This window comes from Mytilus galloprovincialis, chromosome 4 (assembly GCF_965363235.1).
Source record: "Mytilus galloprovincialis chromosome 4, xbMytGall1.hap1.1, whole genome shotgun sequence".
NCBI lineage: Eukaryota > Metazoa > Mollusca > Bivalvia > Mytilida > Mytilidae > Mytilus > Mytilus galloprovincialis.
In genome coordinates, this window is record NC_134841.1 from 90,647,848 (window position 1) to 90,662,665 (window position 14,818).

The window sequence follows — 14,818 nt, forward strand, 5'->3', positions numbered from 1 at the left end:
GCCTTTGAAGGGAACCTTGAAACTTAATGTAAATTCAATTTCCACATTATAAGAATATTAAGTATTCTTAACATAAAACGTACACGTATATCAAATCGACATTTGTCGTTGTTATTTTATGTATTATTTCGTAACCAATAAGACAGCAATATCTTGAAAATGTGCCATTCTTGTGGGCCTCAACCAAATGAAATTTACTATGATACGTCACAACAGTGAAATACTTGTTCCAGCAGAATTGTATCCTATCAAATTAACAGATACTATGAATAAAGATTGTTAAACTATAAATAAAGATGATTAGGTTTACATAGGACAACTTTGCTTGTCATATTTTGCCTATTTGTTTAGTCCGAGATTATTCTGACGTCCAACGACTGTTTTGTCAGACAAGCACGGTCCCAATTTGTCTAGCAAACCAGCCGTTGGACGTCAAAATAATATCTGACTACCAGTAGGTTACAAGCTAAAATAAATATAACATTTTCGAAAACGTGAACTTAAAATGATATCCTCTCTTTTTGACAGTTACATTCAAAGGGTAAAAGTTGATTTGAACCATATTCTGAATCAATTATATTGAGAACAATTTTTTACAAACATATTACAAGTATGCACATTAAATAGATGTATCCTGCCGAAATGACTTTAAATAAAGCTAATACCAACAATGAAACCTGAACTTCTTGGATGTTGATGTCTTCATCTTTAACGGGAACCTTACTACCAAAATAAATTTATGATAAAAGAAATGATTTTTCGTTTCCTATTATTAATTATCCAATTTTAGATGGTAACGTTCCCTTGTCATCATCTTAAGGGGTTTATATATCTCAACTTGTTCCATTCGCTCGTGTATGTAACAACGTAATTTGTTCTAACGAAAGAAATATATGTATTACACCAGGCTTTTCGATATTACAAATATAACTCAACATGAAGACATCTCATACGTTCAGGTATTTCAAATCCAATCATTTATGGTAATATTCTTCACAGAGCACAAAAATGTCGTTATTCACCTTAAAATCTAACCAAACCTCTAAACAGACGTATTTTAAAGGAGGGATATTGTTACGATACCGTTTTCAGATCAATAGGGATGACATATGTTGGTATAAATATTGATTCAGTCATGTGCATCGGTAAATAAAAACATTTATTCTAAATCCATGTGTTGGCATGCTACGGGTTTTGTTCTTCTAGTATATTTTATGATGGTGTGATATTAAAACCCGAACGGCAGGGAATGTGTTTGATTTTCCTATGATTAAGTCATAACCGTGTAATCAGTTTAATTGAGGTCTTGAGCTGGCATGTTGAAGTAACTGTCTTTTGTTACCTATTCTCACATCAGACTTGGGCGTCTTTTTAACTGGGTTTTATTGTACAAATTGTTGTGTGTTTATTTATTCAACATTGTCTAGATGTACATATATAGGAGAGGGTTAAGATCTAAAAAAAAAAAAAAAAAAAAAAAAAAAACCTATTTAACCCCTCCGCGTTTTTGCACCTGTCCAAATTCAGGAGCCTCTGGCCTTTGTAAGTCTTGTATGATTTTTTATTTTAGTTTCTTGTGTATAATTCGGAGTTTATAATGACGTCCATTATCACTGAACTTGTATACATTTTTGTTTAGGGGCCAGCTAAAGCACGCCTCCGGGTGTGGGAGTTTCTCGCTGCATTGAAGATCCATTGGTGGACTTCGGCTGTTGTCTGCACTTTGATCCATTCCCCATTTCTATTCTCAATTTTATTTATCTGTATCCGTTTACGAATTCGATATCCAATAACCATACTTATACCAGAAACAGCCTTTTCATCAGCAAACATGAAATAGTTAAATTGACCAGGAAAAAAATGCCTTCTTAAAACTGAGAGCTGATGTTTGTCACGTTTGTTTAAAAGATAGATTAGTTATGTCATATTTAACGGAATTGCACGTATGCATTTCCAAGGCTATTTGTATGTAACATGGTTATACTGAATTGGCATAGATGAAGGCAACAGTAGTATACCGCTGTTCGAAATTCATAAATCGATAGAGAAAATACAAATCCAGGTTACAAACTAAACTGAGGGAAACGCATCAAAATTAAGAGAACTACGACACAACAGAAACATAACATTAAAATGTAACACACACAGAAATGAACTATAATATAACAATGGTCATTTCCCTGACTTGGCACAGGGCATTTTAAAATAAAAATGGTGTGTTGAACCTGTTTTTGTGTCATGCCAAACCTCCCGCTTTAATGGCAATGTTGATTATAACATTAAAATGACAATAGTACTTCAAGTATTTTACTTCTCTGTCGTTTTGTTTGTTAGTTATTCCTTTTAATGACATATATATAATTCTTTAATTTATCTTACTTTATATCAGTATTAATGTCCAATGACCTTTTTTCTAGTTATTTTTTATGAAGAAAAACACTATTTAAAGAAGATGGCAGATGTTATGCTTAACCAATAAAAAAAACCATGAAAAAATCTTATAATTAAAAAAAAAATAAAAATAGATAAACGAAGATAAACTCCTTATCATGGTTTAGGAAACATTAATTACATTTATCAAGCTTGAATGGGGAAATTACAATACAGTTTTTAATATATAGATATATATGATATTACATGTACTTATAATTACATTAGATGTATGTTTCATTATAATATTTTATTCTGATTGGCTAACTGCACATCACGTGTTATTCCGTAAGCAGTTGCATTGCTCAATACAACTTTTCACTCATGATAACACGTGCTTCAACAATAAAGTGCACAGGTGAATTAAATAATAAAATTTATAAAATTCGTGTTTTCATGATCATAGCTAAAAATTTAATTATAAGTATTGAATGCTTCTTTTTGTAACTTTATAGGGTTGTAAAAGCGTTGACCGTGTGTACATTTTTAGAATGAAGCGCTTCCGCGCTTCATACAAAATGTACTTCGGTCAACACTTTTACACCCCAATAAATTTACAAAAAGAAGCATTCAATTCTTAATTAAAATCTTACAATGTGAATTTTTCTCTTTGCATTAAAACATAAACATGTTGTTTTAGGAAGTGTGTCGAGGAATGGCGCATTACGAACGAAAAAGTGTATATCGACATTATTTTCTTGACCAAGTCCCTATACATTTCGACGCTGTGGTTCATGTTCAACTTGAAATCCGTAGAATATTTTGAATATTTTTTTTCAAAGAAAGCAACAAAACAAAAACTGGAAGTACAGTAGAAAGAAGTTTTCCACCATATTTTTTACTTCGACCATTAGCTAAGTATGTGTCAGTAAATGAGTGAAGAAATAAGATTCTTTCCTTAAGGTTGCACTCAGGTTTCTTCCAATTTTCTTTACCCTGCAGTAACAGCAATCTGCAGTGTTACGCTTCATTTTTTCTTATACACATCTTTTGTTGTTTCATCGTACAACCGTTTATTTTTATATATTATTCTTTGAGTTTCTAATTCTGTTGAAGGACAACATTCACCTATTTTTCCTGTATTGACGCTCATGGACATTCAAAGTTAGTTGAAAACCTGTGGAATCACAAAAAACTTCAAGATCAGGTAGTAGGTCTACACTTGGAATTTCAAACCAACTGCCCCTCAAGGGTGACTGGGAATAGAAATATGGTCACATGTTCTTCTTCCAATCGACAGTAAAACGCTTGCCAAAGTGGGGCGTCCGTTTAGTTGTGCGGGATGTATGAAGTTTATAGCCACGCACGGACTTTTAATCCAATGCCTCGTGTAAAGAGAGTGCCACACTCTCTGCACCGTAAGAACCCTTGCAATAACTCTTTGACGAGTCTGTAGGTGGCCTATTCCAAGGCAAAATTTCTGTCCCTAACCAATATACCCTCATTTTCTAGTGGCAGTCCAAATTTCCATCATTCCGGATGACCGACATTTGGTAATTATTGTTAACTTGTTCTCGTCCTGAACATGCATGAAATATTTGCCACTAAACATTAAGCAACCAACAATCAATCAAACCAACTGACAAACAATTAAGTTCTCAAAACAGAAATTGTTTTAGTTCTAGAATTAGTACTTTCTAATATATACAATAGGTCCTAGGAAAAAAATCTACATTCTTCATTGCTTAATATCTAAAAAATTACAGCTGTTCAAAATAATATCTTAAGTTGATAAAATGTAGGAATGTCATCTATTTAATCATGATTTTGGTTCAACATTTTTGTAGAATCTATTTTTTTGTAACTTTTTATTCTTTTCAAAATATCATTGTTTAAGGTAGATAGGGTGTCTTCCTCCATTTTGGGTTTTGAAATACCAGAAAACAAGGTCTAGATTTTTGATAAAATGTGCAAATTTTGAAATTAGTAGGTAATTCATGTGTAAGATTTTTCATTATGATATAGATAAAGCCATGTTTTATCATATTTATGGTTGTATTTCACAAAAAAACAAAAACTTTTGTTTGATTCATTTTTTTCCAACTTTGCCAAATAAGGGGAGACAACTCAAATGCAAGGGCAGATAATTCAGATAGTGTTACTTTTACAATAGAATGTGTTAGGAATTTACCCATTTTATTATGTAGCAAGAAAACGAGTCCGGTGACCCCATTTTTTCTTCTTCTTATCTGAAAGTATAATATTTGAGCTATCTTCTCATATTTTATCTCAAAATTCTATGGTTTAGATTTCGTTTTATGACCGAAAATTGGGTTTTCCATGCATAATCTATACAAAATTTTACAATTTTGCACAACCTGTAGTGTGAAAATAAGTCCGGTGACCCATTCTTTTTATTAATTTTCTTAAACAAGCAGGATATGAACTACATTTTGGCAAATTATTAAGAAATTCTATGGATTATAATTTAGACACCCCATCTACCTTAATACGTTTAATGTTTATTTTTTTTTTTAAATGTATTCATGAATAGGTGTCTATAGAAGTAGTTGATCACGATCTGACCGACCGTGATTAGTTGTTATTCATTATCTTAAATCTAATAAATAATCTGTTAAAAACTAATTGTTTTAAAGTCACGTTAATTTGTATCGATTGTAAACATTGAATGTGTATTTAATATAAATGTAGGTTACTGAGGCTCTACAATTGAAAAGATGAAATATATGTAATAGGTCTTTATTCATTGTTTAAAAATAGAAATGTTTTAAAATAGAAATGTGCAGAAGTCAAAAATATATATGACTCTATACATGATTATACAATCAAAACAGAATTAATGCAGTGTGAAATACTTGTGACTGGATTATAGTACATTAGTCTGCTAGGCGGTTTCTCCAGTAGACCCTTCAGCTACGGACATATTTAACACGTGCTTTGTTGTCTTTTCAAAAGGCAGTCAACTTTGTTTTTTTCGAAGATTTTTATTTGAAATGAAGACGAAGGAATAGAGTGATATATATTATTGGTATATTGGTAACGTCTTTCAACAAATTAAAAGAGTAAAGGTAGTTATATATTCATAAGATAACGGATATCAATATAGTAAAACATCTACCATTACATACTCTGAAGTAAGAATAGAACAGCTATTGGCGGATTGTAGTTTTCCTAATATGAACAGTGGCAAATGTTTTATGCATATTCGATAAGAGAAAAAAATTAATAAATTCATACAATAGCATTCACGACAACAATATTATTTTTCACAATATGCGGATTTCGACAATAAATGTCTCTTCAGTGATGCTGAGGTAAAAATATTTGAATAACTGAAACTTATACAAGGTGAAACGTAAACGGAATATGAAACTCTAGGAAAAGTCCTGCAAGGTAGGTCAATCGGAAAGACAGGCTGGAAATTTGAAATATCACTAGAACAGTTGGAAAGCAAGTTCTTGGAAACGTCCGTTGTCGTCAAGCTCTATCAGCAACAATAGCAGGGGGAATTAATTAGGTGGCGCTACAGTCGTCCGTAACGTCAAAAAGTCCGCCAAATCAATCGGCTAAATGATTGACTTTTAAAGTATTTTTTGCAACTTGTCATGCTTTTATTACAATTAAATTTTAAAATTTGTAGGTTTCGTGACCAATATAATTTCTTTATGACATACAAACATTACAAAAAATAGCTTGTTATTGCTATTCCTTTATCCTGTCCGTTCTAAAAAAAATAGCCATCTTTTTTGTTCGCCAAAAAAATCGATTTTTCCTAATTTGACGTTTGCGTATCCAAATACAGAAAAGAACGGTTATAATCTTAAATGAAACCGGGAAACCTATTTCAAATTTATACACTGTTTTAAAGCCATCATTTTTTACTTTTATACATCAATTTTAGTGACCACCAGCCATGTCAGATCATGTCAATTTTTACTGGTTTTAGCTACGTTTCTACTTCAACAGTGAAGTTTAGCTTCTTTTCATTGTACCTGTTTCAAAGTGCTCTAAAATACTGATTTTATTAAAGACATGAATGAAATTTTGATTAAAAGTTGTGGATTTTCACAATTCCATACGATACTTGTATTTTAAAGTAACTAAAACCCCTTTTGATCCCCTCACAAATTGACGGTGACATTGTTTTCTTTTTTCAACATACGTCATGTAACGTTTATAACAAAATATGTGTCAGGGTCATGTGCATAGTAAAAATTTACACATTGGAAAAGTGAAACAACAAACAAAGATCTTCTTTTAAGCGTTTAAAGCTAAACGTCTTTGAAAATTCTGACAGATCTGACAAATTATTGATAGCCTACAGTATGGATGGACAAAAGCACAAAAATAGCAATAGAAAATGCATTGCAAAGAAAATTCTGTAGGAAAAAAACATATGAAAAAAGAAAATGAAGGTCAGTTAATAAAATCTTGCTTATATTATTATCTTTTTACTTAGTAAGCTATATTTCCATTCTCAATTTTATAGTAATAAGAGCAAAAACTAGCTTATTAAGCCAAGTCAGCCAAACAAGAAGTTTATTCATAGAGATGTGTTCTTACAAAATTGAATTTATTCAAATGGCAAATTCTTGTCAAATTTAAGCATCTTTGATCATTATTGAAGTAAAATGCACAAAATTTGTCCCACCAGTTTCATTTCATTTCCTATTACTAGTATTCAGGTAAAGTATATACACAATACTTTGTTTATAAATATGTAATTATTTAAAGAAGCTGATACAGCAACCTGTTCAAGAGAAGAAGTCCATTTTTTTCCAAAAAGTTTACTTTCATAATCTATAAAATACCCTGAGAAATAAGACAAAGGGCTACTGTGCAAGCTAATCTAATAGTTTAATTTTACAATAATAATGATTCTGAAATTCAAAATTGTGTCACTTTCACTTATAATTTAAAGCATATTTTTTTACAGAATTTCTGTCAATATTTTTGGTATAAAACTTATAAATCCCTTTTTTGTATTTTACTGTTCAACTAAGAAACATAGGCTTGAGTTTAAAGGCTCTCTTAATTTGAAGAAATTTGTTGTGACTCTTAGTTATGATCAGTACTATTTATTTAATAATTATATCAATTTTCAGAAAGATTATTGAAATTGTATAAACTATGTTATATTGCATTAAATATAATCAGAAGTGTTTAAAAAAATTCTGCTAGGAATGATCCCACATATAAAAATTACATGTAGTATATTTCATCCGCCAGATCTAATTTCTTTCAATATAGCTAGGTTTTTAATTTTACATGTAGGTGTCATTATCCACATTTCTGAATTGTTTTTTTTTATTACTGCAGTAGATTTTGTCTTTTAATATTTACATTTAGTCCTTCTCTGAAAAATAGGGGGAAGTATCTCTTCTTTGTATTATCATAACATAGTTATAAATCGAGTTTCGTTTATTTTCTGTCTAATTTTTGTAAAGTAAACTCCTTTTTTAATTTTTATGCATTTTGCTGGGTTTTTATTTTTGACTGGTGATATTAAGGGGAGATAACCACTTGCACAAATCGGCATAAAAACCACCGCTTCGGTTTGAAATCAATTTGACGTTTGCGTATCCAACATTCTATTGCCGAGATATTCATATCGAGTTTTTGTCTTAATGAGATGCTTTATCAAATTTAAATTCAGCCCATCATTTTTAGTTTCCTCGTAAATATTTAGATTTTTCGTTCAGGAGACTTGACAATTTTCACCCAAACTCCAAGTTTGCAGATAAAATAAAGAATAAAGGACTTTGATTTGATGTGTGAGCTTTGACGAGAATAAACTATGGATACTCAAGATTAGTTAGGTCAATAAGTTTTTATTACGACAATAGTATTCAGTGAGTTAAAATGAGGTTTGTCTCATCCGTTTTTTTACTGAATTTTCACGGTCACGTGACTCTATTGTTGCTTATAAACTTGGGGTCAAACCGTGACCTGCTTTCCAACTGAGAAGATGAGATGTGTTTGTTAGAGGCAGACTTTTTACGTCACACTCAGAGAGTTTGCAATGGGTAATATAACGTGCGTCTCTCTCTCGACGTGGCTGTGTATTTATACATCCCGCAAACTGAACGCCTTACTTAAGCAAGGCTTTTTTCTATCGGAAGGGTGCAGGAACATTGGTTATGGTCACGTGGTTATGGTCTTTCGAAAAATCAAAATTAGAAACTTTTGCTGGTGAACGCGATTTTTGTACTACTATAAAATGTACTGACGAATATGATCCTATTAGTAATAGACAGCGCATGCGGGGATGGGGTGGCTGTGGTATTTTATGGAGAGCACACCTAGACCAATTTGTGAAAATTCATAATGATGGTAATGAACGTATTTGTGTTATAACTTTAGACACTAAGCCGAAACCAATTTGTATTGTGGCCGTATATATGCCCTGTACTGGTAATAAGGAATATGACCGAAAATATGAGCAATGTTTTGATGAGATAAGTGAATTAACTATTAAATTTGCAGACCACACCATTATAGTGCTGGGTGACTTAAATGCCTCATCGATTCGTTAACAGAAAACTACAAGAGACAAAGTATTTTTAACATCAATACAGGAAATAAATTTATGTGTACCAAGGAATTATCCTTCTAGTCATACGTTTTTTCATCATAATGACAAAGCTTCGTCACAAATAGACTATATTTTAGCTTTTAATGATAGTAACTTTTTTATTAAGACAGATATGTATTGTATGTCGCCGTTAAATTTGTCATCTCATGTGCCAGTGACTGCCAATTTTATATGTAATTTACATGCTACGGAAAAAACTGATGTAGTCAATACTGCTACGATGAATAGAATTAACTGGGAGAAATGTGATGCGTTGAAGTACCAAAGGTTACTTGATGAAAAATTTAATTCCTTAGATATTGCATCTGGAAATTTAGATGAACAATTTCAAAATGTGGCTGATATTTTTAAAACAAGTGCAGAGGAAGCATCAGAGGAGGTTAAAAAACGTAGGGTTCGAAAGTTAAAGCCGTGGCCAATGAATTTGAGAAGTCTTTGTCATGACAGTAAACAAGCATATAATATTTTCAAACAAGATGGGGGAAATAAACGTGAAACTAACATTCTATGGGTGAACTGTAAATTGGCTAAAAAGAAACTCCGACAAGCTCAGAGGCAGTTGGATGCCAATAATAGATATAAACTGTATTATCAAATAATGGACTCATATTCTTCAAATCAGAAGCTCTTTTACAAACTTATTAATATACAAAGAACTGGGCAAGTTAAGAAATTGACTAAATTAGTTATTGATGGCATAAATCTTGAGTCCTCAGAAGAAATAAGGGATGGCTGGGCATCGTATTTTGAAAAATTAAGTACATTATCTACAAGTTCATCATTTTGTGATCATCAGCATCAAATTGTGAAGCGTAATATACAAAATATTTTGACACTACAAAATTCAGGGAATAAGGGAATGCAATATGCAACTTTAGATGAAGTTACAGCAGCTATAAGCAAAATGAAAAATGGAAAGTCACCTGACGAGTTAAATCAAATGAGTGAACATTTGAAATGTGGTGGACAAATTGTACCTATAATATTAAAAGCTCTTATTGATCGTGTTTTACAAGAAAGAGATGTACCTGAAATTTTTCAGTCTTGAATTATTACTCCAATACACAAGAGTCATGGTAAACCCTTGCAGGATCCAAATTCTTATAGGCGAATTACAGTATGTAGTATAATGGGAAAAGTTTTTGAGACTATACATTTGTCTAAATTTCACCAGACTTAGATAGACTTCAAAATAAATTGCAACGTGGTTTTACTAAACGGGTATCTCCAACAAATGCAGCTTTACTACTTACTGAGGCGCTAGCTGACGCAAAGGATCGTAAAAAGAAAGTATTTGTAGCCTTTATTGACGCTTCTAAAGCATTTGATGTTGTGTGGCATGATTCTTTAATGTTAAAACTTTTTCAGTCTGGAGTTAAGGATGAGGATTGGTTTGTAGTATATAAATGGTATCAGCAAATGAGATCAAAGGTTAAGTGGGATGGACATTTCTCAAGAGCTTTTGATGAGCAACAGGGAGTTAGACAAGGTGGTATTTTGTCTCCTACTCTGTATAAACTTTATATTAATCCATTATTAGATTGGTATCAAAACAAACATTTGGGCTTCTGTATTGGAACGATACAAATTGCCTCACCAGCATGCGCAGATGATATTGTATTATTAGCGGAAGATGCTATTTCGTTACAGACAATGTTACAAGAAACTTTTGCAAATAAAGATAGATATTTTATTAGTGAAGCTAAAAGTAAAATTATGACTTTCAATAGTAAAAGAAATGAAAAATGTGTGGATGAATTTTATTTACACGAAAAACCTATAGAACATGTTGTTTCATATACTCATGTTGGAATTAATCGAAATTCAGTAGGAAAATGTTTGGTATCAGAAAGAATTAAATTAGCTAGACGAACCTGCTATTCGCTAATGGGTGCAGGTATGCACGGATATAATGGAGTCAATCCAAATATAGTCATCAAATTATGGAATACATATGTTCGCCCACGATTAATGTTTGGACTAGACTGTGTAACACTTATCAGAAAGGAATTGGATGAATTGAACTTTTTTCACAAATCACAACTTAAAATTCTGCAAAACTTGCCAGAACGAACCGCTGATGCAGCAATATATATTCTGTCTGGCCAGATGCCAATAGAAGCGTTTTTACATAAACAAATTTTAGTAAACTTTGGCAACATTGTGCGAAACAATGATATAGAGAAGGAGATATGTATTAGACAACTTGTAATGCAGGATAACACCTCTCATAGCTGGTTTATTTATGTGAACGATATACTCTCATTGTATGAATTTGAATCTATTTTTGACATCTTAAATTCAATTCCAAATAGAGAAAGTTGGAAAAACTATGTGAAAAAGAGAATAGAAACATTCTGGAGACAGAAGATAACGAATATGGCAGAAGGAAAGTCTACTCTTCGCTTTTTGCATCCCATGTCAATGAATTGTGAAACTGTTCACAACGTTTGGGCCAACACAGGACTTGACTCTATTTCTATTATGAAAGCTAATGTAAAAGCTAGACTACTTACAGGAGTGTATACACTGCAATCAAATCGTAGTAGATTTAACAAGTATGAAGTAAGTCCGATATGTCCGTTGTGTATGGATGAGATCGAAGATACTGAACATTTCTTGCTGCAATGTGCTAGTACAGATACTGTGAGGAATCAATTTATTCCAAAGCTAAGAACTCTGCTTTATGACTTTAATCATGAAATAGGAAATCTTGTCTTCTCAAACAATTCAATGTTATTGAGAGTGATTTTGGATGTTTCTAGCCCACAAGTTCCAATATTAATTCAGACTTTCTCATTTATGGAGAAAATTGAGGCCATAACAAGAGGAATGGTATATGCTCTACACCATAAAAGATGCTCTATACTGGATTTAGTTGGCAGTTAGGATGGCAAAGTCATTTAAAGTCATTGAAAATCATTAAATAGTTTAAAATAAAATAAATAAATTTATTAAGTTACTATTAATCAAAAGTTTAAGGTTTAATATGAAAATTTAATGTTAAGTAAGCCTTGTGTTCTGATATTTTTTGCAATACTTATATTTAAGTTTGTAAAGGAAATTTAAGGGTTGATATAAATGGCTAAGTTGTTCTATTAAGTTCAGAAATTATTTTTCTATTAAGGTATAAGGAAATTATACTAGGATAATAAAAATTTTGTCCCAAATAGGTGATAAAGTAACTATTATGTAAGCTACTGATTTTCTCCCTAACTTAACTTGTTGTGTGTTTTTTTTTCTAGTGAAGTAAGAGATATAAGGCTACTGGTGCAGTGTAAGGAAACTTGAGTGAAGTACCAATATTGGTTTAATTTAGAATGAACAATAAAAAGTTAAGTTATATGCTGAGTAACAAACTGCCACAGTAACATTGATAACTTGGTGGTACACGAAGTAATTTTAGATTTTAGTATATGCCACAGTGCATGAACTTTTAAAGTAATAGACATTGATTAGTGTATAATTGATATAACATGTGTGATTTATATGGAGTTCAAATGTATATAGTATGGTGATGGAACAGTTTCCTGCACGTTTACAAAAGTGATTTGACATTAAGTTATTTTAAAGTTTTATGTTTGAATTGAGCTCCCAGCTGGGATCGCAGCCTTAGCTCAATTTGGATAAGACAACTGCCGTTGCGTTGTAAATTGGTGGTGGCTGTGTTGATATCCATTATACCAGTATCTGGAACAATATATTTAGGCGAAATAATACTGGTTTGTGCACCGATCATATACACTGTATAATATTCCTGCACATGCACACAGTTGCTTACAATTAATCAGTTGCTTATCCGTGCTACACTACAAAAGTAGTGGTACTCCAGATAGTGGAGGGAAGAATAGAGAAGAAGTGCTTCCGGAATACCCGATCATGCGTGGGAGGAGGTAAATCCAAACACACCATTAAACCAAAATTACAACATCAAGATCCCAAAGACACCTACAGTAGCAACAACCAAAGCATGTGTACCATTTGGAAAGATAGGACTGACGAGAACAGGTGTAGCAATATATAACCCTCTGGCCGCTGGATCGGTTAATGCTGTAGAGGGAGATAGCGCAGAGACTTTTGACAGTTGTGATGACCATGCGTCGCCTGACGGAGCGTACCATTACCACAAAATTCCCAATAGTTGTCTATATAACAATACTGTAGATGAACTTATTGGTGTGGCATTTGATGGTTTTCCTATCTATGGACCTAATGTATCAGATATTTCTGATAGATGGATAAACTCGACAGACTTAGATTCTTGTCACGGAAGAGAAGTTAGTGGTGAGTATAGATATCATGTGACCGAGCAGTGGCCATATTTTCTAGGATGTTACCATGGGACTGTTTACGACGACGTTGTCACGGTTACTTATGACTGCGATTTATCATCAAATGGTAAGCGTTATGAAATCATTTGTTGTGTGTGTAGGGCTTGACATTTCACAGGAAGAAGGGGGAATACTTATTGTTGTTTCTAAGCAAGATTTATTTTACTATTCCTTGGTAATTTTTTTATTACACGTTTACGTCCGAACTTTGAATCATGGGAGAGATTTACCCACAAGGAAGCCTGCTGAATTTTAAGTCAATCAATGAGTAATAAAAAGTGATTTAAACGGACTTATAATGTATATCAACTCAAAACCAACGTGAACAAACAGATACATGGTAATTAAATATTGACTCAAAATCTTACAACGCAATAAGATTTGACAAAGTTTCTTACGAGACAAGTACATCCAACCAGAGACAAAATTACGTTAATCATTTAGGAACCATTATGTAATCATATTACCTTCAACAATAATCAGTATCCATACCGTAAAGTAAGCTAAACCAAACTTCGATCTAAAATAATTCATACAAGAAAATTTACGAGTTGCTATAAATTGGCTTAAAATAAACAAAAAAGAATAAGACACAAATCAACCAACAGCTACTTTCCTCGAGTACAGGTGATTATTGATTCAATCACCAACCGAGTCAACATAAAACTTGCCACTTCTCGACCAACTGTTAAATAAAGATAAGTGCGGCATTTAGTAGGAGCAAACAGTTTTCGTCTCGAAGAGAGATGTATAATTATAAGTTATGTTATGTGAGCTCACACCGACACATCACATCTCATATATCTTGTTTTGTTTTAAATCAGGGGATATTGATATTTTATGATCATGTTGCCATCCTGAATAGGGATGCACTATTTTAACAAGGATAACCCTTTTTTTACTCCTATATTTCAGACTGGAATCAATGGTTGTATTACCTGTGTGAATGTCCAGAAGGCACCGGTACTGGTACTACAAATACTGATTGTCATCCACCCCCTCCACCAGGACAGCAATGTCCTAGCTCTATCTCTAATGTTAACTCTAATTATAACTCTAATGCATCTCTGTTAAGTCCATTGACAAGTTTTTATAGTATAGTACTTCTGCTGTCAGCCATAATTTTAGAAAAGAGAGAAGATGAAAATGACTAACACATTCAGAAAAATCTTTGTTCTTAAAAAAATACCATGATTTCAAGTTTTATATATGTATAGTGTACGTTGATTTCGAAATGTTTTAAGAGTGTATTCTTTGACATTCCCATTTAAGAGATTTTTGATTACCAGCATGCAGATTTCTTCTGTGGCACTAAGTGTGCTGATAAAAACCTGTACACCATCAATGACACGTGTGGAAGTATTTCAGACTGAGCTGCCTGAAAGTGCAAAAGTTTGTCTATACCTTATTGTTGGTTGCGTTGGATTGACTGTACCGTGAATGTAAAGATAGAAAGTTTTTCTCAACAAATATATGTTGCAGAATAATATTTCACATATAG

General features: G+C 32.4%; 1 protein-coding gene across 1 annotated transcript; it reads left to right on the forward strand.

Annotated features, from left to right (window-relative positions):
- The first annotated feature begins 11,470 nt into the window (after nt 1-11,470).
- On the forward strand, nt 11,471-14,652 carry LOC143073782 (uncharacterized). Its single transcript, XM_076249539.1, has 3 exons — nt 11,471-11,551; nt 12,838-13,384; nt 14,233-14,652. The coding sequence occupies exons 1-3, from the start codon at nt 11,471-11,473 to the stop codon at nt 14,469-14,471; spliced, it is 867 nt and encodes a 288-aa protein (XP_076105654.1). The 3' UTR covers nt 14,472-14,652.
- The last annotated feature ends 166 nt before the right edge of the window (nt 14,653-14,818 follow it).

Bases quoted from the DNA above. Each gene is read 5' to 3' on its own strand.
- LOC143073782 (XM_076249539.1), top strand. From the start codon at position 11,471: ATGAAAGCTAATGTAAAAGCTAGACTACTTACAGGAGTGTATACACTG. The intron at 11,552-12,837 runs GTAAGTCCGATA...AGGGAAGAATAG, and splicing joins GTAGATTTAACAAGTATGAA to AGAAGAAGTGCTTCCGGAAT. The intron at 13,385-14,232 runs GTAAGCGTTATG...CCTATATTTCAG, and splicing joins CTGCGATTTATCATCAAATG to ACTGGAATCAATGGTTGTAT.